Source organism: Mus musculus, chromosome 12 (genome assembly GCF_000001635.26).
Source record: "Mus musculus strain C57BL/6J chromosome 12, GRCm38.p6 C57BL/6J".
Lineage (NCBI taxonomy): Eukaryota > Metazoa > Chordata > Mammalia > Rodentia > Muridae > Mus > Mus musculus.
Window position 1 is genome coordinate 3,754,998 of NC_000078.6, and position 25,156 is coordinate 3,780,153.

At 46.0% G+C, this 25,156-nt stretch overlaps 1 protein-coding gene and 1 pseudogene across 25 annotated transcripts in view; both read left to right on the forward strand.

Annotated features, from left to right (window-relative positions):
* The window catches only part of Dtnb (dystrobrevin, beta), a 213,115-nt gene that overhangs the window by 182,626 nt on the left and 5,333 nt on the right, over window positions 1-25,156 (forward strand). For 9 of the 25 annotated variants that reach the window (XM_017314952.2, XM_017314953.2, XM_011243813.3 and 6 more), the window contains 3 exons: window positions 17,590-17,749; window positions 18,554-19,613; window positions 24,622-24,657. In XM_017314952.2, the coding sequence (XP_017170441.1) occupies window positions 17,590-17,749; window positions 18,554-18,753 (360 nt within the window). In that variant the 3' untranslated portion in view covers window positions 18,754-19,613; window positions 24,622-24,657. The remainder of the gene's footprint in view (window positions 1-17,589; window positions 17,750-18,553; window positions 19,614-24,621; window positions 24,658-25,156) is intronic. The other 16 variants (NR_149729.1, XM_017314955.2, XM_030246550.1 and 13 more) reach the window with 5 other exon arrangements.
* Window positions 16,035-16,626, forward strand: Gm18028 (predicted gene, 18028; annotated as a pseudogene).

Sequence of the window (25,156 nt, forward strand, 5' to 3'; positions counted from 1 at the left end):
AAGTATAAAACATTTCATTTAAAAATGACCCATCTTTTGGGGCTAGAGAAATGGCCCAGCAGTTAAGAACACTAGCTACAGCTGGGCATGGTGGTGCACGCCTTTAATCCCAGCACTTTTTTTTCTGAGTTCGAGGCCAGCCTGGTCTACAAAGTGAGTTCCAGGACAGCCAGGGCTACACAGAGAAACCCTGCCTCAAAAAACCAAAAAAAAAAAAAAAAAAACAAAAACACTAGCTACTCTTGCAGAGGGATGAGGTTCGACACACACATAGTAGCTCACAACCGTTTGTAACCCCAGTCCCAGGGATTCCAGGACCCTCTTCTAGCCACCAAGGGTTCTGTATACACATGGCACACATACATGCAGGCAAAACACCTATATACATAAAATACGAAATAATTACCCATCATTCTCAAAAATATGGATTAGTGTGTTAGATTTTATTGATGATTTAATTAATAAATTAAGGTGTTAGGTTTTATTATATGAGTATGTTCAACCAGGAGAACATTGGTAGTGAGTGGCAGAGGCAAGAACAGCGATGAGAAGTGAAGCCTCGCTAAGAGCCCATAAATCACATCAGCTGTAATGTAGGAAGTTTGCTTGGGTTTGTTCTTGCTGTGTGGTTGGCCTGTGTCCCTGACTCGTACAACGTTTTTGTCTGTCTCTTAAATTGAATGGTACTTCCCCATCAATAGGTACATTTCCTGAGCAAAACAGAAAGATGGAAGATCAAACCCAGCTTTCAAACATTTTTACCAGGAAGTGACAACTTAGTCACTTCCGTCCCCTTCATTATCAGATCGAGTCTCATGGCCACAGTTGACTCAAAGAGACTTAGGCCAGGTAGCTCCAGCTTGTTTAGAAGTCAGAGAGAAGACTCTCTCACACAAGTAGGAGAGTGAGGGACTGAGTTTGGAAGGAAAGCAAGGGACCCGAGTCCTTTCTGCCCCTCCTACCCACATCTCTGACAGTCTCTTCCCATCATTCATCATGGCCAGCTGCTGAGACGAGTGCCTTTTCATCTGCAGGGACCGACCTCCAGCACCCCTCGTTCTCTGCATCCCTGTACCCAGAAGCACTTGCTGGGAGTTCATTTCTAACAGCTACCTCACTAGCACTTCCTGATATCTCTGTCTCTGAGTGTGACAGCCCAAAGGGACCCATGACTTGGAGGGACCCTCCTCCCTGTCTGAGCTGAGGGCAGCAAGCTGTAGCAGAACTTTTGTGATTGTTATATTTTCTTCAAATGTTATGAAATAACATGTAATCTGTGAAATATGAAATTGTCAACCTATGAGGCTAATTTAATGCTGTCCTTGCTGTACATGGTGGACATGACTATGACCCTATCACTTGGGAGGTAGAAGCCGAAAGATCAGGCGTTCAAGGTCATCTTAAGTTAAGTAACAAGTTCAAGGACAGCCTGGGCTGTTAGAGATGCTGACTCAAGCACAACATACTTGCATAGTGACCTTTCATTCTTCGTGAGATCACCATCTCTTGAGATCAAAAAAGGAATTTTCCACATCCAACAGCCCAAGCAGTGTCCTGGTCCTTACATCCTGAAAGGACTATGTCCATCTAAATGGGAAAAGCTCCTGCCCACCCCACAGGGTTTACACTGGACTCACCCATGGTCACATTTGTAAGATAAAAAGATTGCAAGAAGACGAAGTCTTTAGATCCAATCCTTCTGTGGCGTGTGTCATTGTTGAGTGAAAAAGAGTGTAAGTCTTTTGAGCCAAACCATCTGTGGCCTGTGCCATTGTTGAGTGTGACAAAACTTTCTAAATGAAGAGTTACTGTGGGGTGAGTGGTGGGGCAGAGAGGCAGGAAGATGTCAGATCCCTGGAACTGGAGTTACAGGTTAGTTGTGAGCCATAGTGTGGTCCTCTGGAAGAGCTGTAAATGCTCTTAACCACTAAGCTATCTCTCCAACCCCTACAAGGTTTTATGCTAACTGCTATTAAGATTCTGCTCAGAGAACACTTCAAACACCAAATATGTGGGGTTTTACGCCAAACAGTTTTTCAATTCACTCTAGGCACCCACTGGTGGTGCTGTCATTTAACTGTTTATGATACTGACTAACTGGGTGTAACACCAAAGCCTGGGCTAAGGGCTCATCTCACAAGACTGACTCTGACTTGAGATACCTGTAAGCTGTAAGCACTGGGGCTCCAGTTGCCTGCACTTCAGTCTGATTTGACTGAAAATTCTTTCCTCTTCCTTAAGTTTGATCATTTGCAATAATGGCTTGCACAACTAACAGAACCTCTTCTTTGTTGTTAGGATGCAAATGTACAGATAGATAAAGAGGTACATACTTCAAGGTCTAGAAGGTCCCAGTACAGGAGTTTTCCCCCTGTACTGTGGACACTGCCCCCCCCCCCTGGCATGTAGGTGTTCACTAACCCCTTCATTCAAGATGGTTAGCTTCGTCTCTATTCATGTTCCTCAGAGGTCTGTAGAGGGCACCAAGGTCTAACACTGAATCATGCTGTGGGCTTTCTGGCAAACAAACAGCTCCTTCCTGAAAGCAGCCTTAGCGTACATATGCTCTTTTTTTTTTTTTTTTTTTTTTTTAAGATTTATTTATTTATTTTAGGTAAGTACACTGTAGCTGTCTTTTCAGACACCCCAGAAGAGGGCATCAGATCTCATTCCGGATGGTTGTGAGCCACCATGTGGTTGCTGGGATTTGAACTCAGGACCTTCGGAAGAGCAGTCAGTGCTCTTAACTGCTGAGCCATCTCAACAGCCCCCACATATACTCTTAACTTTCTAGTGAGTCTAAAGATTTTTAGAAGCTTTTGTGACTGAACCTAGGATAGAAGACCAAATTCATACTTGTTATATCACAATATTATAGTTATTTTAACTTTGCAAGAACTTGAGAACAGTGGATAGTAGTACTGTTACTTTAAAATGTTTGATGCTAGAGGTCAGAGGTATTGCCATCCTTAGCATATATGATATAGTGCCTTGTACTCCATCCCAAGCACTGAAAATAAGTGAATAAATAGATAAGCACACCTTATTGAGGCCTTGCCTTCAGCCCCAGCCACTCTCTCAGCACCTTGAGTGACCTTACCTAGCAATCCTTCTGTCTCTCTTCCCTCATTCTCTTTTCTTCTCTTTCCTCATGGCTTCTTCAGATCAGACTGCTCACTCACCCCGTAGTTTAAGAAGCTCATTCCACTAGACTGGCTGATTTAGGGTTAATCATGACCCAACCATCATGAGTCTGTAATTAAAGGACCTTGCCAGCTCTCTTTACTGTTGTGTTTCCAGTCTCTAACCCAGCCTGCTGCACTGCAGATACTCAATAAATATTTGCTGAGGGAAAACCACCATTAGCAAGAAGACTGCACAAGTTAATCATTGTATTAATTGTGAGGAACATAACCAGTTCACGTGCCTGTAGCAGCAATTCTGGTCCAGCTACTCTCAAGAAATAGGCAGATCCATTCAGGAGACTGAGTTGTGACGAAGAAATCCTCTTTACAAGGAGTCAGAAAAACAAATTTCAGCTCTGTGTGGTGGCACACACTTTTAATCCCTGCAATGAGGAGGCAGAGGTGGTGAATCTCTGTGATTTAGAGGCCAGCCTGGTCTACAGAGCAAGTTCCAGGACACCCAGGACAATATAGACTCTTTCTATAAATAGATAGGTGAATAGATAGATAGATGGATGGACGGACGGACGGGCGGGCGGGCGGACAGACAGACAGACAGACAGCAATGACTATGTTCATCTGGATACAGTCCAGATCACTCCAGATCTGGAAGGACTAAACATCCCAGCTCCCTTAGGAGACATCTCAGATGTGTATTTCCCCCCAGTATAACATATCATATCACTTCTGGATATATGGATCTATCTCTCTCTCTCTCTCTCTCTCTCTCTCTCTCTCTCTCTCTCTCTCTCTCTCTCTCTCTGGCCTTGAACTCAGAAATCTGCCTGCCTCTGCCTCTCTGCCTCTCTGCCTCTCTGCCTCTGCCTCTCTGCCTCTGCCTCTCTGCCTCTGCCTCCCAAGTGCTGGGATTAAAGGCATGCGCCACCACCACCCGGCACTTCTGGATCTCTTAAGGCTCAATTAAAATTAAGCTGTCCATGTATGTGTCCATGGCCTGGGGTCCAGCTTTCCATGAAGGATTTCTATGCTCCTCTCATACAGCTCCCATGTTTCTCACCCCATAACAGAAGCCTGGATCGACTTCCAACACAGCCAGGAGTTACATTGACTCTGACTCGCAATGCTCTGCCACATATATCAGAGTCTGTTTAATGCTCAGTCTGTTAGAGCATTCAAAAGAAACGAACACAAATTCCATTCTCAAATAGTAGGGACATAATTTTCTGGTTAGTAGGAATGTAACTTCTTGGTTGGCACAATGCCTTAAATATGGAAATAGAAGTCAGATCATTGTCATCCTGAGCCTCAGTTACACTCCTGCCTCCTAAGTCTGCAAAACCTTGGCTTTTGGTGAGTGGATGAATTGATGTACTTCAAGGTAACCCCACAGCCTTTGCCCTGGGCCTCAGTCTCTGCACGCACAGCTGTCGGCTGGATCCAGTGGCCTGCAGATGGCGTGTGGACGTCTACCCAGAGTGCATGTTTATCCCTCTTGCTCCTATGCTCCCTGCAGGGCCCCAGCAGTTCCTTGTTTTGGTTTTGGTTTCATTTTGTAAAAAGAGGAAATATAATTATGTTCTCATAGAGCTCTGTGAACACTGGCAGGAAGTTTTTAGTGAGAATGATTAGAAAGGAGAAATAATTCTTGGATCTGAGGGGTATGCCTCTGTTTTGATCATTCCATAAAAGACAAGCTAAGAGGCTTTCTTCTATCTTATTTCCATCATATACTGTATTTCTGTATTTTGCTTTCCTGACTGTAATGTGTATATGATATGAAAACTGTTCCCCATGTTCCCTAGGAAACTCACACACACTAGACTAGAGAAATCCTCCCGAACACACACTCTTTCCAGAATGCTACCTACTATCCAGATATCATTAAAAAACAAAAACAAAAAAACAGCCAAAGACAAGACAGAGTAAGCCATGGATTCTAGATTTAGAACCCCAGAATCTGGGAAAATAAATGTCCCTGCCAAGAAAACAGTGGAAAGAGATTATTCTGGGTTAGGTGTGGTCTTGGCTGTAATATTCTTGGCCATGTTACAGAGAAATACCTTCTAGATACCTAGAACTGTGCAGCTAAAACTCCAGCTGATCTAGCCAGGCAGATATGGGTTGGAATCACCACTGGCTCAGAGGTGCTGAGCACCATACTCTCTGCTCCTCTAGAAGAGGGGCCTGTGCTCTCAGACACAGAGCCATCTCTTCAGCTCCAGGAGGAGTGTTACTGAACAAGGTATTATCATAGAAGTGGAATTTCAGTTCGCCTTGTTGCATTCTAGACTATCACTGATTGGTAGGTTTGAGCTCTCACCCTCTTACTGACCTAGCCTTACCTTTTTAACCACGTCCTCCAGGTCCTATCTAGTCTTGTTTCTTATGTGCAACCTGAGTATTTGGTACTGTCCATGAGACACTTTTCTCTTAGTGAGGTTTCTGACCATTTATCTGAGAATTGGTTTTGGGGACCCAATGGAGAGACCATCTTACATAGGGGTAGCCAACCCAGGAAAAGACTGGAGAATTCTAGTCTTAGAATGTATGAACTTTCTTAACTAAGATTTTATATATCAACTTTCTTTTTGTTCTTTGAGTTTATTGTAAGTCATAGTACGTTGTGCTTCGTTCCAGAAATTCAATATGCTTTCTTCTTTGCACCAAGAAAAATAAACACCTTGCCTTCTACCCTTTTGAGTCCAGAAGTTCGTCTTAGCTTCTATATAACAGTGATTCAGGTAGAGACAAAATCATGATTGAAAGCCAAATGCACACTACTACCCCCTCCCAATACTGTTGATTCACTTAGAGAATCTTGGCAATCCTAGAAGACCGCATAGGTCTCTGCAGTGAGACAGGTTATATATGGGTCCTGAGTTTCCCATCATGGTGTAGAAACAAACAGATGCCAGTTCTCTGCAGAGGGACCATATGCAGACCTGTTGGGGGCCTTATCCTTCCACCAGATACACAATAGAGAAATACATATTCTTGGAGCAGTGCAACATCATAGAAAGTCTCAGTACTCTATGGGGTATCTGGAAACCAGGTTTGTCTTTTAAAGGTCATGATGGCCTGTTTTTGTAAATGGGTGCTTGCTGAGGCAGGATGTTCCAGTGCCTCCTTCCCTTGCTTCAGTTCAGCCCAGACGGGATATATCCAGCTGCCTTTGGATGCTGGTCTTTTCTCTCCCTGCTCCCTTGTTATGCATGCACTGTGGCTCCCATGCCCAGTCCTGACTCCCAGCAGTTGATGAGGTAGTTATTTTCTCATCCTGCGGCAGGGCTGATGCGGTGGAGACAGCCCACCCTCTCTCCACAGTGCACAGTGCCAGCAGCAGCTCAGAATGGTGTGTGATGCTTTTACCTCTTCTCTGAGGGGAGATGTCCTGGGCCCAATCTTTATCTGCCCCCATCTCCATTCAGCTGCAGCTGCAGTGCCTGAACTTCAGACTTATAGCTCCTTTCTCCCTGGATTTTGTTTTTGTTTTTCTGACAAGGCACCTGACAACCAGCAGCAAAGAGGCCAGTTTGTTTAATTTAAATACACTGCGGCAAAGTGGAGGTAATCGTCCACACAGGCCATCTGCTGCCTGGCAGGTATCCATGAGTCAGGGAAAGAGATGGAGACTGAAATGTCCTCCATCCTGTTGTCATGATAACAGCCCGTCAGGGAGGTGGGGGATGTGGGGAGGGCAGGGCTTGCTCTCCATGTTACACTTTTTACCACAGACCTCTCTGGACTTGGCTACTTGATTATAATATGTACCAAAGAGATTTAAAAATCTTACCTGTTCCATATGGAAGAGATGAGAAGGAAGTGCTATTTACGGAGTCCCTACTGTGTGCCAGGCACCATACTGGCAATGCCTAAAGACAGCCAAGAGCTGTGCCCTGGTAGTCTTTCCTAAAGACAGTGCCCTTTTCTTTCTGCAGCTGGTCCTCTGGCGAGTGTCTGCCTCTGTCTGAGTTCACCTTGCTCTGGGGAGGGACCGCTGTCCTCAGCTCACCTTCTCTGGCAGTCTCTGTACCTGTTTGGCTCCAGCACTTGATTTGTGTTCTAGATAAGGGACTAAGTCATCATCTGCATTCTCCTTCCCTACATTTCCTGTACTTGCTGGCAATGAAATTGAGTCTGCTGTACAAAATCACAGTAGTGGCTGAGATTTTGGTTCAATGGTAGAAGGCCTAGATTCCACTCCTACTAAAGGAAATCAGGGGAAATCAAAGTTAGCTTCAGTCATGAGAACTCGTGACTGATTCATGTTCCTTCTGACCTCAGGACTGTGATAATATGATCCAAACACACCCAGGCTTCTATTGGAGGCCTCCTACTGATTTGTTTATAACCTGGTTGACCACTGTGAGGCTCAGTCTGTACATGCATGAAATGAAGTAGGTCATGAGCCCCCTGAATATAAAAATGTAATTTCCACACACTTTCTGGAGCCTAATGCAAAACTTGCTTGAGTTTTCAATGTCTTTGCTGGTTAGAAAATGAGAACCAGCAGTCTGGACTGCCTCTCAGATTAGAATGTGCCTCTAACTCTACAGTCCCAGCAGAAGATCCTGTCTGCATTCAGGGAACCTGGGTTACAGGGCATTTATCATCTTTGCTTATTAGTTAGACAGGTGATTGGCATGCTAGATGCCAGCCTTAGCTCTGGGTTGTGTCATAAGTGCTGTGTCAGGAATCGTGGAAGTTCGGCTGTGTGTTGTGGCCAGTGGCCTACCTACCTTGGAGTCATCCCACTAACTCTTCCACTTTTGCTGGGGATTCTGTTTCACTCTCAGATTCCCCAGCACCCCATACACTCGGTGCTGCTCATTCTAGGCTAGTTGCTCTCTAACAGAGAGGCAGGCAGTCCCTGTAGAGAGGGTCTTCCTTGTCCATATCCCTGCTGTTGAGACAAGGTGCTAGTATCCATACTGCAGTATCACAACTGTGTTCTTAATGTCACCTAGCCTCAGCTGCAAGTACCCGCAGGGTGAGTGAGATACAGCAGATCAAAGGGATCACTCAGTGTCCCACTGTGCACCACACATCCAGTGTGCGTACACATGGTCAGAAGGCCCTTTCCTCCGACTGTCTTTCCAAAGCTAGTCCTGTACCATGCAGGGCAGCCCGTTCTCTGTGCTTCTCATTAGCTTCACTTCCTCAAGATCTCTGTGTGTAACATCTCTGGTATTGGTTGGATGTGTGAGGAAGGTTAGCTATAAACAGAACATGTCATCAGCTGACCTTGAGACAGGGATGGCTTCAGAGGTGCATGCTCTTCTCTGACAAGGGTTTCTACTCAAGCCAAGCAAAGGCCACTTGGCAGAGATGCAGTGATTTGGTAAAGATCATGGATCATAGCACTTTTTATCTGAAAAATACCTCAAATGTCATCTACTATCCTCCTGTTTATAGATGAGAAAGCTGGACCCTGGAAATGGCAACGTGTGTGTTGGGGGGGAGGGGTTATGTATGTGTGAAGCCAAGTTTCTAACTTCTATTTCCAATCCTTGTCACTGACCCATTCTTATCTCCCTGTGTGCTCACCTGGGAAGAGCTGGGAGTGCCTCTCAGAAGCTGCAACTTCCCTTCTTTGGGTGTAGAGCTGTGCTACCGGGTGCTGGCAATCATGGACAGAGAGCAGAGACTAGATATTTGGACAGGCTATTGGACTCAGGGCCCTCAGTTTCTCACATTAAGAGAGATATTTTTCTGGTTACCGTTTCTTGCCCTCTTCCCTCTCATGGGCCTCTTTCTGGGGACCTTTAGCCTGTTATTGGGGCCTCTGATTCGTCTCCCCCTTCCCCCCAAATCTATCTGCCCGCTTTGTCAACCAAATTCCAACTGTGATTACTCTATTAAAGTAGTTACATCAAAAACAAAAACTAAACCACAGTAAGTTTGGTGCATGGATTATTTATTGTCACACAGCATCATCCCAAATACTGTGGCTTATAAAAGCATATCACCAGGTGTGGTAGTATATGCCTAATCCCTCCAGGCTGTGTTATACAGACTGTCTCAGAAAAGCAAAAGGGAGAAAAGCAGGAGAGAGGAAATAATGTCGCTCATTCCACAACTGCTATGGACCAAGAACCCTGAAGAGGCTCTGTCTAACAAGGCTACAGCCAAGGGTCACCCAGGCGACAGTCCCATCTTCTATAACCTGACCTCAAAACTGGCCTATGTCCCATTTGTCTGATTCATTACAAGCAAGTCACTTGCCCAGCCAACATTCCAGAACCAGAGATTATTTTGGGATGTAAGTGGCAGGTCACTCTGGACTGTCTGAGATCTGGCTACCACATTTAGTTAGCTAGTTAGAGAATTTCACAAAAGGATTTTTCCAATGATGGATGCATTTATTACTCAGTGGGGATTATTGTCTGCCCTAGCTACTTTCCTGTAGAAGGAAGTGTGGGAAACTAAGAACCTGTGCCAAACACGGTGGTGTAGTAATGGAATGCAAACAAAACCACACAAGAGCTCCAGGTCTCAGGAAGATGCCCAGCCTTGAGGCTGATGCCTGGGATCCAGCAGGCATGCATGGGTAAGGAGTCACATAGAATAGAGGGGAATTGTGCCCCTGAGAAGAGAAGGCAGTATGTGGCCTGTTGGCAAAGGAGGACACAGTCTTTTCAACACAGAATGCAACATTGCCAGCACACTTGGGTGGTGGTTGGGGGGGGGGGGTGGTAGTGTATTAGAACTACAGAGTAAGAGTCTCTTAACATCCCTGGACCTATGAATGGCATTCCGTACCCAAGAACAGTCCTTCTCAGGCAAGACTGAAGCAAATGCATATCTATGAGCCATACCTGCCCTGGATGTCAGAGTGCTCATACTCTACCCAAACATGGGTTCAGCGGGCCCCTGCCAGCTCTATTCCAACATTTTTTTGAAAGATTTATTTTTTCAATTGTATGTGTATAAGTTTTTACCTGTATGTATGTATGTGTACCATGTGCTTGTTGGTACCTGAAGAGGTGGTTTGACCCTCTGGAACTAGAGTTATAGGTGATTGTGAGCCACACGTGGATACTGGAAATTGAACCCCTGTCCTTGGGAAGAGCAGCCAGGAGTCTTAACCACTGAGCTATCTTTCCAACTCCCTGTCCCACCACCATATTTAATATGCAAATATTAAATAGCCAAAATTGATGGGTACTGGAATAGAGAGAGTCACTTCTCTTTGGGGATATCACCCCTGAAAAACTACCCATGCTCCAGTAGATAGTTCAACATCCACGATTTTTTTTAAGCATATGAAATTGGGAGGGACTGTCAATGGGGTGAGCTTAGGGAAGAATTAGAGGGAAAGGATTGGAGTGGATTTGATCAAAACACATTATATGCTTTTACGAAATACACAATTTATTTTTAAAAAAATTATTTGTTGGGTCTGGCAAGATAGCTCAATGGTTAAGAGCATTGACTGCTCTTCCAGAGGCCCTGAGTTCAATTCCCAAAAACCACATGGTACCTCACAACCTTTTGTAATGGGATCTGATGAATTATCTATTTTATGTATATGAGTACACTGTAGCTGTCTTGAGACACACCAGAGAGGGCATCAGATCCCATTACAGATGATTGTGAGCCACTATGTGATTGCTGGAAACTGAACTCAAGACCTCTGGAGCAGTCAGTGCTTTTAACTACTGAGCCATCTCTCCAGCCTGATATACTCAATTTAAAAAAGAAAAAATTAGTTGGCTGTAACAGGATTCACTCATAACTGAGAAGACAGAATGTATACCCTGAAAAAAGTAAGGAATGATAAAATGTTTAGTAACTGACAAATAAAAATGAGTATTTCAGGGCCGGGCGTGGTGGTGCACTCCTTTAATCCCAGCACTCGGGAGGCAGAAGGAGGCGGATTTCTGAGTTCGAGGCCAGCATGGTCTACAAAGTGAGTTCCAGGACAGCCAGGGCTATACAGAGAAACCCTGTCTCAAACCCCCCCACCCCCAAACAATAAATGAGTATTTCACAAAATAAAAAAATATTTAGTCATGTCACATTTTATTAATCCAGATTAGTGGACTTTGGGGGTTGTTTCCCCTTGGGGCTATGACATTGTGACCAGTAAACATTTGTTTTAGGTGAGCTTATGTTTTCATGTCTCTCAAGAGTACTCAGAAGTAGTTTGCTGGGTTACATGGTTAGGCTATGTTTGACATCCTGCTCAGCAGCAGTCGGGGTGGGCGTGAGGGGAGCTCCCCACACCTTTGACAGTCCTTTGAGCTGTAACTGTTTCTGAGCAGAATGTATTGCAATGCACTGTGTGTGCAGTGCCCCTCTCCCTTGGGACTCGGCATGTGGTTTATCCCATCACTGAGTTAGGAGAATTCTCTGTATATCCCAGGCACTGTTCTGCTGCAGATACAGCCTGTGGTATCTTCCTCCAGTCTGTGCCTTCCTCACGGCTCACCTCCAACATAAATTCACTATTTTTAACTGTAAAATTCTGTGTGTGTGTTTTTTTAACAAAATTCACAGAATTGCACTGTCATTACCTTAAGTTTTAGAAACTTCATCGGTCTCAAAAAGAAGCTTCACACCATTCTTCATCCTACCCACTCCCCATCCTGCCCAGCTAACCACTAGTTTATTCTTCATCCTACCCAATCTCCATCCTGCCCAGCTAACCACTAGTTTATTGTCTACGATTTCCTTATTCTGGGAATTTCATATAGGAAGTTTTAGAGCTCATGTTTTGTGAATGGCTTCCTTCACTTAGCAAAATGTTTTCAAAATGTTGTAGGATGTCTTTGGTGGTTTAAATAGGTAGGACCCCCATAGACTCATGTGTTTGAATATGCTTGGCCCATACGGAGTGTCACTATTAGGAGGTGTGGCCTTGTTGGAGGAGGTGTGTCACTGTGGGGGTGGGCTTTGACTATACAGAGCTTTCAGCACCTTTTCCAGCCCAGCACCATGTCTGTGTGCAAGCAGCCATGTATCCCGCCATGACAATAATGGACTAAATCTCTAAAACTGTAAGCCAGCCCCAATTAAATGTTGTCCTTTATTAGGGCTGCCTTGGTCATGTTGTCTCTTCAGAGCAATGAAATCCTAACTGAGGCAGATGTCAGTCCTCCGTTCCTTCTTATTGCCTAATAGTATTCCATTGTTTGGGTAGCACATTTTATTTAAAGTGTTCATCAGTCCACATTTGAGTTGGTTCGGCTCTTTGGCTGTGTTAGTTGATGTTCTGTGAACCTCTGGACACCAGTTTTTGTTCAAACGTGTTTTGTTCTCTTGGGTGGTATGTACCTAAGAGTGGGATTGCCATGCCATGTGATACTCCCCCCTTGAGGAACTGCCAGGCTGTTCTGCAAAGCAGCTGCACCCATCTTACATTCCTGCAGGCGGTGCCTAAGGATCCCAGCTTCTCTACATTCTTGTCGGCACTCATCGTTATGTCTTTGTAGAGATCATCCGGCTGGCCGGGCTTGAGGTGATTGCTCATTGTGCGCTAGGATCTGTTTCATGCCTGTTGGACTCTTTTGTAACTTTAGACAGTTGTATGCTTGATCTTTTGCGCATTCTAAAGGTAGATTGTTTGTCCTTTTCTGACTGAGTTGGGAGAGTCCTTTGTGTGTGCTAGGTACAGATGTCATCTTAAGGCCTCTCTCTCTCTCTCTCTCTCTCTCTCTCTCTCTCTCTCTCTCTCTCTCTCTCTGGCATCCTTTCACTTTCTTTTGTTGTTGTTTATCACTAAAGTTTTACTTTATTTTTATCATTTTTATTATTTATTTTTGATATTGGTTCCCTAGGCAGTTATTAAAATAGGGTTTCATGTATGTAAATGTCTTTTATAGAAGCTCTGTGTACAGCTGAGGCTGGTCTCCAACCCCAGATCCTTCTGCCTCTCCCTTCTAAGTTCTAAGTTTGGCACACCCAATGCCTAGCACCCCCGCCTTTGAGGCAGGGTCATTCTTGCATAGCCCTGGCTGTTCTGGAACTCACTGTGTAGACCATGCTGGCTTCAGACTCAGAGGTCTGCCTGCCTCTGCCTCCCTGCTGCTGTTCCAGTTTTACTTGTTTAGATTGATCCAGTTTTGAATCTCTCTGCCCATATGGAGTCTAGTGACTTATTTTGAAGAACAAAGAATGCTTGTTTGGCTTTTTTTTTAAAGCCAAAAGATGATAATTTTACATCTCTTTGAAGAAGAATCCAAACTAACACACACACACATACACACACTTGTACTAGCTAACTATAGTCATCACTATAAACAAGTAATTTCTTGTGATAAGAACAAAATCTTCTTTTTTGGATATTTTGTCAAAAGTCTTCCCAAAAAAAGCTTTTATCATGGGCTGGGGAGATGGCCTCTTGGTGAGGCCCTTGGCACAGAAGAATCAGGTCACGGTGGCGTGCACTTGTAATCCACCACTGGGGATGCAGACGTAAGAACATCTCTGGGGCCAGCTGGCCAGCTGGCCAAACTAATGAGTGAGCTCCAGGTTCAGTGAGGTGGAGAGCTGGCTCAGCAGTTAGGAGCAGTGGCCATGCTGGATGTGGTGGCACATATACCTGTAGTCCCAGCACTTGAGAAGTAAAGACGGGTGGATCTCTGTGACTTCAAGATTAGCCTGGTCTACATAATGAATTCTAGGATAGCCAGGGCTATACAGTGAGAGCCTATGTCAAAAAAGTCAGAGGCAGACACCACTGACTGTTTCTCCAGAGGACCTGGGTTCAAATGCAAACACCCGTATGGCAGCTCACAAGCATCTATACCTCTGGTTCCAGGAGAGCTGACTGATCCTCAGGCACCAGGCATACATACAGGCAAAATACCCATACACATAAAATAAAAATAAATAATTCTTTCAAAAGATTAGATGGGGAGTGACTGTAGAAGATACCTAATGCTGATCTCTGGACTCCCATGCCACACAGACAGACTCATTAAAGAAGGAAGTTTTTCTTTTACATATCATGGTTTGTGTGTTATATCTAAGAAGTCTTTGCTTAGGATTTTCTTATGTTTTTTATTTTATTTTTTTGAGAAATTGTGCAATTTTAAGTCTAATACTTGTTATGCTCCATTTAGAGGTTATTGTTTGTGTGGGAGTATTTTGAGACAGACTGCCACCTCTGTGTAGTCCTGACTGTGCTTGATCTCAGTCTGTAGACCAGGATGGCCTCAGACTCACAGAAGCCACCCACCTCTGCCTGTGAATGCTGGGATAAAAGGCATGTGCAAATACTGCCCAGTGGAGTGTATTTTAATGTGATGTGAAATATGATCTAAATTCATATTTATTGATATCATTCATCACTCTCTGGAATATGCTAAGTGATAAAAGTAAATTTAATAGTAATTATTGTAGTTCAATACCATTCATACAGAATTTAAAGGCATGAAAATGTTATATATTATTCATAGTTTTATATATGTACACATAGTTTGTTGTTTTGGTTTTGTTCTTTTGGTTTTTGGTTTTTGGTTTTTTGGGGGGTTTTTTGGGGGTTTTTGGTTTTTGTTTTTTCGAGACAGGGTTTCTGTGTAGCCCTGACTGTCCTGGAACTCACTTTGTAGACCATGCTGGCCTCAAACTCAGAAATGCGCCTGCCTCTGCCTCCCGAGTGCTGGGATTAAAGGTGTGCGCCACCACGCCTGGCTGTACACATAGTTTTTGAAATCTGTATCAATTCAAAAAGCAAAAACAAACAAACAAAAAAATCTACACCAAAATCCCTGGTAAGAAAAACTGAAGTTTCCAAAGAGAAAAGATAAAGGCATTGAGCCTGTGAAGATCTGTTGGTAAAGGGGTCTTCAGGTTTATCTGCACTGTTTTTAGATTAAAATAAATTGTACATAATTAATCATTTGGGGTGGCTTTATGGTGTTGTACTTGGTTATTGTCTGAGCTTTTACATTTCTTAAATTAAAATACACAGAGAAGCTAGGCAGTGGTGGCACATGCTTTTAATCCCAGCACTTGGGAGACAGAGGCAGAGGCAGAGGCAGGAGGATTTCTGAGTTCAAGGCCAGCCTGGTCTACAGAGTGAGCTCCAGGACAGCCAGGGCTACACAGAGAAACCCTGTCTCAAAAAACCAAAACACATACACACACACAGAGCTGGTATTATAATATGCCCGTAATCTCAGTATGTGGGAGGTAGAAGCAGGAAGAGCAGGAGTCCAAGGCTGTCTTCAAGTTCAAGACTACATAAAACTCTATTAAAAAATAAATAACACACACACACAGAGGTCAAACAAGAATCACAGAGAGCAGGCTGGAGGGATGGCTCAGCGGTTAAGAGCACTGACTGTTCTTCCGAAGGTCCGGAATTCAAATTCCAGCAACCACACAGTGGCTGACAACCATCCCTAATAAGATCTGACGCCCTCTTCTGGGGTATCTGACAACAGCTACAGTGTACTTATATATAATAAATACATCTTTAAAAAAGAAGAAGAAGAAGAAGAATCACAGAGAGCAGGGCAGAGTGGCTGCTCCTGACATCCCGGCATGTGACTGCCACATGAGACTCTCTAGGTTGAGGCCACATCTCAGAAAACAATCCTAGAGAATAGGAACCCTAGAGGACAAAATATTCCATTCAGCACCCACACAGCTGCAGCAGTGAGAGGAGCCATTGTGCATCCCTCCAGGCAGCCTGCTGGGGCTCATTCTCTGTGTATGTGGTGTTCCTGAACTAGCTCCCTCCCTGAGGGGTTCACAGGAACTCATTCTCACAGTCACTTCCATTCTCCCAATTTTGCTCCCACAACATCCTCCAATATGGCACCCCTCTCTCCCAGCTCGGGTATCTGCCTCTGATTGGTTTAATTCTTCTGGCAGTCACGCCCCATTGTTCCAAGTCTTTCTCATAGCTCCTCTTAGAGGGTCAGTCCTGTCAAGATGAAGTTGAATATCTCCTTCCTGGTCACTGGCTGTCAGAAACTTGTTGAAGGGGACAATGAATGCAAGCCTCTAAGTAGCCACTGATACTCTGGGTGGAGGGGCTATGTAGGATGAACCTGCAGGTGGGAGCAACAGACAAGGTTTTCCCACAAAGCAAGGTATGTTGGCCTGTAGCAGCGAGCTCCTGCTGTTAAGTAAGGGGTGTTTTTGTTATAGACCAGGATGACTGGAAAGGGGAAGTGCAAATCTATACAGAGTGCATTGTGGGTGAATCCGAAAGCATGTCAGTTTCTCTAAACAGTCTGATTTCCTCCATGTCAGAAAGCCCCTGACAAAGAATGTATGAAGCCCAGGACCAAACAGCAAAGATTTAGTGTCTTCTTACTCCATGTGTCCTGCAACATAAATACTAATGTGTTGATCTGAAGAAACAATATGCTAAGCAAAACAAGGAGGAGGCTGCAGGACATGCTAAACTTTTGGCCAAGAGCATGAATGTAGCCAAAAAATAACACCAGGAACAGATCGCCAAGAGCTACAGGCCATCTCCACCAAGAGCTTTACTTACAAGTCTGAGTCCAATCAAAAACAAATCTTTAAGAATAGTGAATAGCCAGGAGGTGGTATCTCATGCCTTTAATCCCAGCATTCAGGAGGCAGAGACAGGCAGATCTCTACGAGTTTGATTAAGGCCAGCCTAGTCTGCATAGACAGTCAGGGCTATGTAGAGAGATTCTGTTTAAACAAGTAAGTAAGTAAATAAATAAATAAATATTAATGAATAAGTTATTGAACCTTAGGGAAAGAGCAAACAACCTCTGGTAGGCCTCCCTGAGGAAAGCTCCTCCTCTAATGAGCAGATGTCCACTCTCACCTACTCTCATGGCTACCCAAAGCAAACAGACCTCCCAAGGGCATGGCAGGTGCAATGTAGCCATTTTGCTGACCAGACCCTGCAGAAGCATCCCCGGATGTCCTCAGGAGCACAGCTGCCTGGATGGGACCTTGGGTGTGAGGAGAGATGCCCTCAGAGTGCCGGGCTGTGCTCCCTCCCACACACTCTTAAGTCATCTGTCCACATAATCTTGCTGTTTTCATCTATTAAAGTTATATTAAAAGACGGCCACTCTCTACCCACAGGGTCTTAGGGAATTGGATAAGTGTGGGTATAGAATGTTGACATACAAGCATGAGGATGTTCGTGGGGTGTCTTACCCCTCTTAGAACCTTCGACCAGCATGTCTACTACATGGCCTCTGCCCCTCTTCCTGAACCTTCTCTGCCTGGTCTTTATTTTTGTTTTTCTGAGACAGGTTCTCACCCTGTAGCTTTGAATTTACTGTGTAGTACAGGCTGCCTCCTAAGTGCTAGGTCTCAGACTGCTCTTACAGCACTCTTCCTCCTACCCTGCCCCTTCCCCTCTCTGTCTTCCCTTCCTTGGCTGACTCCTGGCTCTTTTTTCTTTTTAAGCATGTCCCTGGGAAGCGCTTTCCCCTTTTCTTGGAGAGATTAGACCCCCAAGGTGATGTGCTTTTCTCTCTAATCCTCCCAGGCTCAAGCCACAGGGTCACCACACACATCACCCACCCATGGAGGTGGCCGCCCTATGCCCATGCCTGTGCGTTCTACATCTGCTGGCTCCACCCCGACCCACGGCCCGCAGGACTCACTGAGTGGAGTTGGGGGAGATGTCCAGGAGGCCTTTGCACAAGGTGAGTCTCCAGGAGAGCCAGGAGAGCTGAGGGACGGAAAGTGCATCCCGGCTCCCGGCCAGGGTTTCCCAGCCGCTTTCCTTTTGTGTTCTTGGCTTTGGATGATCAGATAGTGTGCCTCCATAATCAGATTTACAGTATAAATAAGTTATGTGCTGGCTCCTTCCCCGGGATGGGCTGGTCTTCCATGGGAGGTCACAGGCACATGTGTGACGATGGCTGTTCTCCTGGGTTCTGAGCTCTGGACTGAAGGAGCTGCCTTGCCCTTTGGGCTTTGCCTTCTCCGAGGAAGTGGATGGAATGAACTCAGGTGACACAGTTTCCCTATAAGGTCCTTAGAGCACACAAGGACAGGAAGAGTGGCTATCTCCATAGGACCTTAGAGCACACAAGGACAGGAAGAGTGGCTCTCTCCATAGGACTAGCCAAAGGTCAGTAAGCATGCACTTGCCACAGCTGACTGAGGAGCCAGGGACCGGAAATCTTCAATAACGGACAGTGGAGTTGTGAGAGGAGGGAGTGGAGACAAGGAAGTGGGAGGCAGTGATGGGTGTTGCAGAGTTAAACCCCTCACCCCAAGACTGAGGAACACCCTGGGCAAAGCTCATCTGAAACCCCTGCTCTCTACTGTGGCGCCCACAAAGCAGGAGCCCCACACTCCCAGTAGAGAAAATGGACTGTGACCTGTGGGCTCCCGGTGTGCTGAGAGCCTGCAAAGCCACTGCATTCACCCCTGGTGTCTCTCACTGGCTGGGGCATCCCCACGGTCACTCACCTGCAACGCCGTCTGCTCTGATTCCTCAGGTACGAGGAGAAACCTCCGCAATGACTTGCTGGTGGCTGCTGACTCCATCACCAACACCATGTCCTCCCTGGTGAAGGAGCTCCATTCAGGTGAAACCCAAGGCTTTCTGCCTGCCTCCTCCTCCGCTTTGTACTCCTGCCCCTGCCCTGTCCCACCACCCTGCACACAGCCCTTCTTCCCACTCCACTTTCCCTTCTAGGAATACAGGGGATCTTCACCCAGTGCCTCCCTCCCACATGATCACAGTTTATATTAAGAACAGTCTGATTGAGCAGACACAGTTGCAGCTTGAAGGAAACCCTGCTCTTCAGTGCAGCCACACATCTCCTTACTTCTTCATCTCTGCCTACTCTTTCCCTAGGCTGGCCGTCACTTCATTCTGAAACTAAGCTGGATGTGGCAGCAGTCAGCACCAAGCCACCTGTCTCTATTCCAGCCGCCCTTTGGCTTTCCTGTTTGACTCTGTTTGAAACTCTACCTTCTTTTGTCCATGAGCAGGCTCTGATCTCACCTGAAGACCCGGCTGCAGCTCCCTCTGCTCTTCACAGTGGGTCCTATCTGACTTCTTTTTCTGTCTCTCCATGACTCAGCCACTACCATGGTTTCCTGGAGTTCTCTGCTTCACAGCCTTTCTCCCCTTACATGAAACCCAGGAAAGAAAGTGGATAAAAGACCACCATGCTTCCAAGTACCCCCAGGCTCCGTCAGTAATAGAGCCGCTCAATGCTTAGGAACCATTTTTTCAGCCATGGCATTCCTATGAGGGTGACCGGCCTGAGTGCTGTGTGCAGCATTCACACCAAGGACCCTCCTCTGACCTTTATTACCTAATGCAGTGCTTGTGAGTACTCTGCAGTGGCTTAGCAGGGCTGTCAAGTAAACGCACAGAGCAGCGTTCCCGTGGATCATGCAGACACTCCCATGGAAGGCACACCAGGGCATTTTTCAGCAGAGGGAAGCCTCCTGTTCAGAACTGTTACTGCCACACTTACCCTCAAGTCCATCTGTTTTCCTGCAGGAGAGGTTACTCCTGTGTCCTGATTGGCTTTCCCAGCTAAGGTCAGTTGCCCATTCTGCCACAGGAGACAATGCCCGTACCCTGTCTCATCCCATCTCTCATGCCCACACTGAAGCCCAACCCTCATGTGTGTGTCTGTGTGTGTCTATGTGCGTGTGCACATGTGTGTGTGTACGTGTGTGTGTGAGAACAGTTGTACTTATGGCCACTTGTTATGGTTTATGCAAAACAAGTGGCTCACAAGCGCCGTACTCAAGAATGAGAATGTAATGTGATTGGCAGGGACTAAATTAGGGAGGCTTATGAATTCAAAGCCCACCTGAGCTACGTAGTGGGGGTAGGGGGCAAGTATACTAGTGTGTCATTTCGAAAGTTTATTAGCGATCCTATCACCCACCCACCCTTATTTTAGAAAGGTGGTAAGTAACTTTTCAGAAAAAGTGATTTGTTTGAGATCACACAGAGTCCAGAGGCAAAACTAGTTCTAGAGCTTAGATGTAGAAAAACAAGAAGCCAGGGCTCTGATCCCACCGAGGACAGACACAGGCAGGTTCTGGGAGGCCCCAAGCACAGAAGCCTAGAGGGTGATAAATAGGAGATAAACCTATGCTTCAGTGGAAGGAAGAGCCCTGCGCAATAGAGCATGTGTTGACCACTTCCTCGGAGGTGGCTACAGAGGCTTTGCTGGGATAGCAGTGAGTATCCAGGCTGGCTTCTCACACACTTCCAGCAGCATGCACAGACACACATCTATAGCTTGTCTTTCTTACCTTTCAAAAATATTTTTAAGTAATTGAATCCTAGATTTCACAAGGGTCTTAAGGATATTTAATTGAACTTTCTGTTAATATAAAAGCCTCCAGTTTGAATATTTCCAGGGGGCTCAGTCATAGCCAGCTCTAATCACTGGAGATCTCTCCCTAATTAGAGAGCTAAAATCTCCCTTTCTGCCCTAAATCCATCTTCCTCTACAGCCCACCTTCCCAGTGTTTGATGGGAGATAACATAGTCACTCCCAAGTTTTCTCATTTTTAGGAGATTCTACCCAACCCCTTTAACACCTCAAATATGACATGGGTGTCCTGTTTGGCCATACCTTGTGAGATGTGGCCTGGTTTCCAGGATCTCGATGCAGAGGGAGCACGCAGCTCCACCTCAGAGCCCGTGTGAATCTGGGTTTGCATCCAGTATATACTTCTACAATTGTCTTCTTGAACTGGAACGCAAAATACGAGTATAACCCTAGTAGATAGCACCTAACCCTGACCGTCAGATCTGTCACCTGCCCTCTGCTTCATGGCTGTGCAAAGTTCCAATCAGACAGTACCAGAGTGTGGAGCTGTTGGGCATGGACAGGGACATCATATACCCTGAGGCTGCCTGCTGCCTTAGGTCTCTGCCTCAGGCCTCCCACAGTGCCACACTCACCTGCCTCCCACCGTGGTGGTGGACCAAAGTGTCACTGGCCTCCTTGGACTTGTTTCCACAGCAGAGAAAGGTACAGAGAAAGAAGAGAAGATGCAGGATGAGAAAGACAGAGGTAAAGGCAAGTTCCCTAGTTTGGGAACCCAAGCTTTAGAGCAGTAGATGCTAAGTTCCTTCCCCTTTGTTTCTGACCTCTGTCCTACCACACCCTTCCCAAGTCTGCAGTACCCCCACACTTCCTCCTGCCAGTTCTCCCAACTGACTCTGAGGTGTGCCCATGGGTAGTAATGTCAGGTGATTTACTCATACTCTGGAATACAAACAAGTCACAGAATATCTCCTGCCATCCTCAAGGGTCGATGGTTTATATGACTATAATATGCGGAAGAAATGGGGGAGAAAACAAAGCAGGAAGATGTGATCATAAAGAATTGACTGTTGGCTGTGGAGGCAGCTCAGTTGGTGGATGCTCCTCGACTAGCCCAGGGTAAACCCTAGCACCACATAAACCACATAAACCACAGGAGCACCATACTTGCAGTCCCAGCGCTTGGCAGGTGGAGGGTCAGAAAGTCAGAGACTTAGTTTTACTGCTGTGAGCAGACACCATGACCAAGGCAACTCTTGTAAGAATAACATTTAATTAGGGCTGGCTAACAGGCTCAGAGGATCAGTCCATTATCATCAAGGCAAGAGCATGGCAGTATTCAGGCAGGCATGGTGCAGGAGAAGCTGAGAGTTCTACATCTTCATCTGAAGGCTGCTAGTGGAAGACTGACTTCCAGGAAGCTAGGGTGAGGGTTTTTTGTGGTTTTTTTGTTTGTTTGTTTTTTGTTTTTCGAGACAGGGTTTCTCTGTGTAGCCCTGGCTATCCTAGACTCACTTTGTTGACCAAGCTGGCCTCGAATTCCAAAACCCGCCTGCCTCTGCCTCCCAAGTGCTGGGATTAAAGGCGTGTGCCACGACTGCCCGGCTTAGGGTGAGGGTCTTAAGTCCACACCCACTTACTCCTACAAGGCCACACCTCTAATGCCACTCCCTGGGCCAAGCATATACAAACCATCACAGTCAGGCTCATCCTCTGCTGCAAAATGAGCTTGAAGCCAGTGTGGGCTACCTGAAACTTTGCCTCAAGAGCTAAAACAAAAAACCACCATTAAATGTATAATATAATACTAAGAGATTCTGAAAAGGAAGAGACTTGTAGGTTGGAATAGATAAGAAGAGTAAAACCAAGAAAGAAAGGTGGTGTGTTCAAAGGGCAGTAATGCCTTCCTCATCTTACTATGTAAGAAACTTTATGTACTTGTTATGTGGGAAGAGAGCTGCACTAAGTGGTTTCATGGAAAATCCCATGTAATCCGTAACACTGAGACACGCAGATGATAATATTCGCATTTGAATAAAAGAGAAACAGATTCTAGGGGAGTCTGCTCATGTAGCCTCTGAGTGGGCTTGAAGTGGGTCTTTCTGACTCCAGACTTCATGCTCTTGACTTCCATCTTTCAGTGGGATATTAAACAGATAATGAAATCCTCTGGAGATACTTGAGAGCCTCAACTTATGTCTACCATATATCAAGATGTTGTTTCTGGATTCCTCCAGAACATAAACTCCCTGAGGCAGAGATTTTGGCCAGTGTTGTTGGTGATGTATTCCCAGCTTCTGGAACGGTGCCTGTCTTCTAGGAATGACAGTGAATAAACCTGTTTCAGGCTGTGAACAGGGTGACATGATAGCGTGAAGGAAGGAAGCAGGGAGGGTGAGAAGAGAGCAGGGCTGGTCCTAGCTACTTTCTAGACCTGCAGAAGATCTGTACTATGGCCATCTTCATCTGGCTTCACCGCCCCAGACAGGAAGGATTCTAGACAAGGTTCTGAGGCTTATTAACTGGACAGGTTAATAAGTGACCGAGCCTGGATTCACCCCAGTAGTCTCCAGCTCCAAGCTCTATGCTTTAATCTAAAGAGAACAGCTAGTCTAAGAGAAGTGGAAAAGCCACAGTGCGAAGCGGAAGGCAGTCAGGAGAGACAGTGGGAACCCCTCAGAACAGTGGCTTTACAGTGCTGTCTATCCCTCAGGGATGGGATGGATGAGAGAGGCCTGGGAGACCTGGACTACTGGGCACAAGTCGGGGGTTGGGGGGAATGGCTGGCCTGACCACACTTCAGACTGTTAGAAGAGAACAGCCAATCAGAGACCCAGATCCAGATAAGATTGGCTGTGGGGCAGGAGGAACACACATGCCCACTCATAAATGCCCACCCCAAGTGTGTGCCCAGACCCCAACCAAACGCTAGCATTGCTGTGGAACATTTTTGACTAAAGACATAGCAGCAGCTGCCTTGGCCTCCGTTCCTATGGACCTCCCTGCTCTAGGCTCCTCCTTAGCCTCCCTCTACTTCCCCAAAGCAAGCCTAGACCCCTGCTGCTGCCGCTTCACTATTGCCTTGGCGTGGACTCCAGCCCTTAGTCCGCTCATAGGAGCTGACTCAGGGCCCTCTGTCTCTGTCCCTGGCTGACCCTGTCAGAGCTTTACTGGGATGCTTGTTCTTAGCCTCTCCTCACCCCTCTAAGTGCACGTGTCTGGGTCTATATGTCTGTGTGAAGGCTTTTTGTGAGGATACCTGAGCTTTTATGGCCTTTAGGTGCCATCTCTAAGAGCAGGAGGGGAAAGAGTTGAGGCACAAGATGAACAGTTTGTTTTGTTTTCCTCTCGACATTATGTGGGTCCTTGCAGATATGGCAGAGACATTTAAGATCAGTAACCACTGATTTTACAGAAAACAATTTATTTTCTTTGGAGTGAGCTCAGTTTCACGTGACATAAACACAGCCCAGTCATCTTCCTGCCCAGCACACATGGTCTGTTCAGCACACAAGTCACAAGTACCAAAGAGGTACTTTTGAAGAACTCTGACCAAAGCAATATCCCCGCCATATTCACCCCTAACTTTCGCCTCTGTCTGTTCTACGCTGGCTGTCTAAATCCCAGGGAAGGATGCTGCTATACTGTGGCACCCTTCCTACTGAGCATCCCTCATGCCAAGTGTAAGAAAATCACAGAATGAGCCATATGCTATTGCCTCCTCTGGTTGTCCCAGAACTTCCATATATATCTGAATCACAGAGCATGAGTTCTTCAGAATGCCCCCTAGCAATCCAGTTTATACTCTGAGGCACCCTGGTGCATATCTGGCCAGCAGTGGTCCTGAGGAGACTCATGGCCTCTAGAACATCTCTCGGTGGACAGACATGAACTTGGAACATCCAAGGGGAGCTGGAGAGCAATGCTGTTCCAAAACATAGAGAAGCAATGTCCACATCGAAACTGTTCCCACCTTGTTTCCTTCCCTAACCAAGCAGGCTCTGATCCCACTCTAGCTGCTCCCTAGAGTTAGGCTCGGCTTCCATTCATTGATTCTTCTCTTCACAATACTCCATGAGGTGTGAGTTGTAGGCAGTCTGCCTCTATCCCATCATCCCTGGCAGGAAAGCTCAACAGAAAGGCAGATGTGAGTCTAGCCCCTGGGCTGAGTGGGTCAGGAAAGCCCCTTAGAGAAGTCCAGAGGGCTGAGGAGAGCCCAAGTGTGATCTGTGTTGTTTCTGCCTCTGCTGCTACAGGTTAGCCCCAGAGCGGCCAGGACACAGGAAGCTCAGGTGAGTCACGTGTCCTCCCCTTCCTCTACCCTTCCTCCCGTCACAGATCCCAAGCCAGAGCAAACCTTACTTACAGTTAGGATGTTCTTGAAAGAACCCAGCTGCACCTTTTCCTCTGATCCCCACAGCAGCCACCACTGGACCTGTTTCCTGGGCCTGTCTTGCATCAAATGTCATGGCCTGGTGTCATCAATAGCACTGTCTGAGGCAGCACAGAGAGGTGGCTACTCTCAGCTTGAGCTCTGCTTCTGTACTCCTGTCCTCTGTAGCCACTGTCTAACCCATAGCAAGAGCTCCCCTGGGATTCTGTCACTCAACACTGCCTCCTGATACAGTCCTACTCCATCACACTGACCACAAAGAGCCAATAAGTCAAAGGACAGACACTCTTCTAGTCTTAAGGAACCATTCTTAAAGAACGAGTGTCCCTTTTTTTCATTTGTATTCTGACGCCAGCTAAGCTACTATAAACTATTACAACTTCCAAGTTCACTTTTTT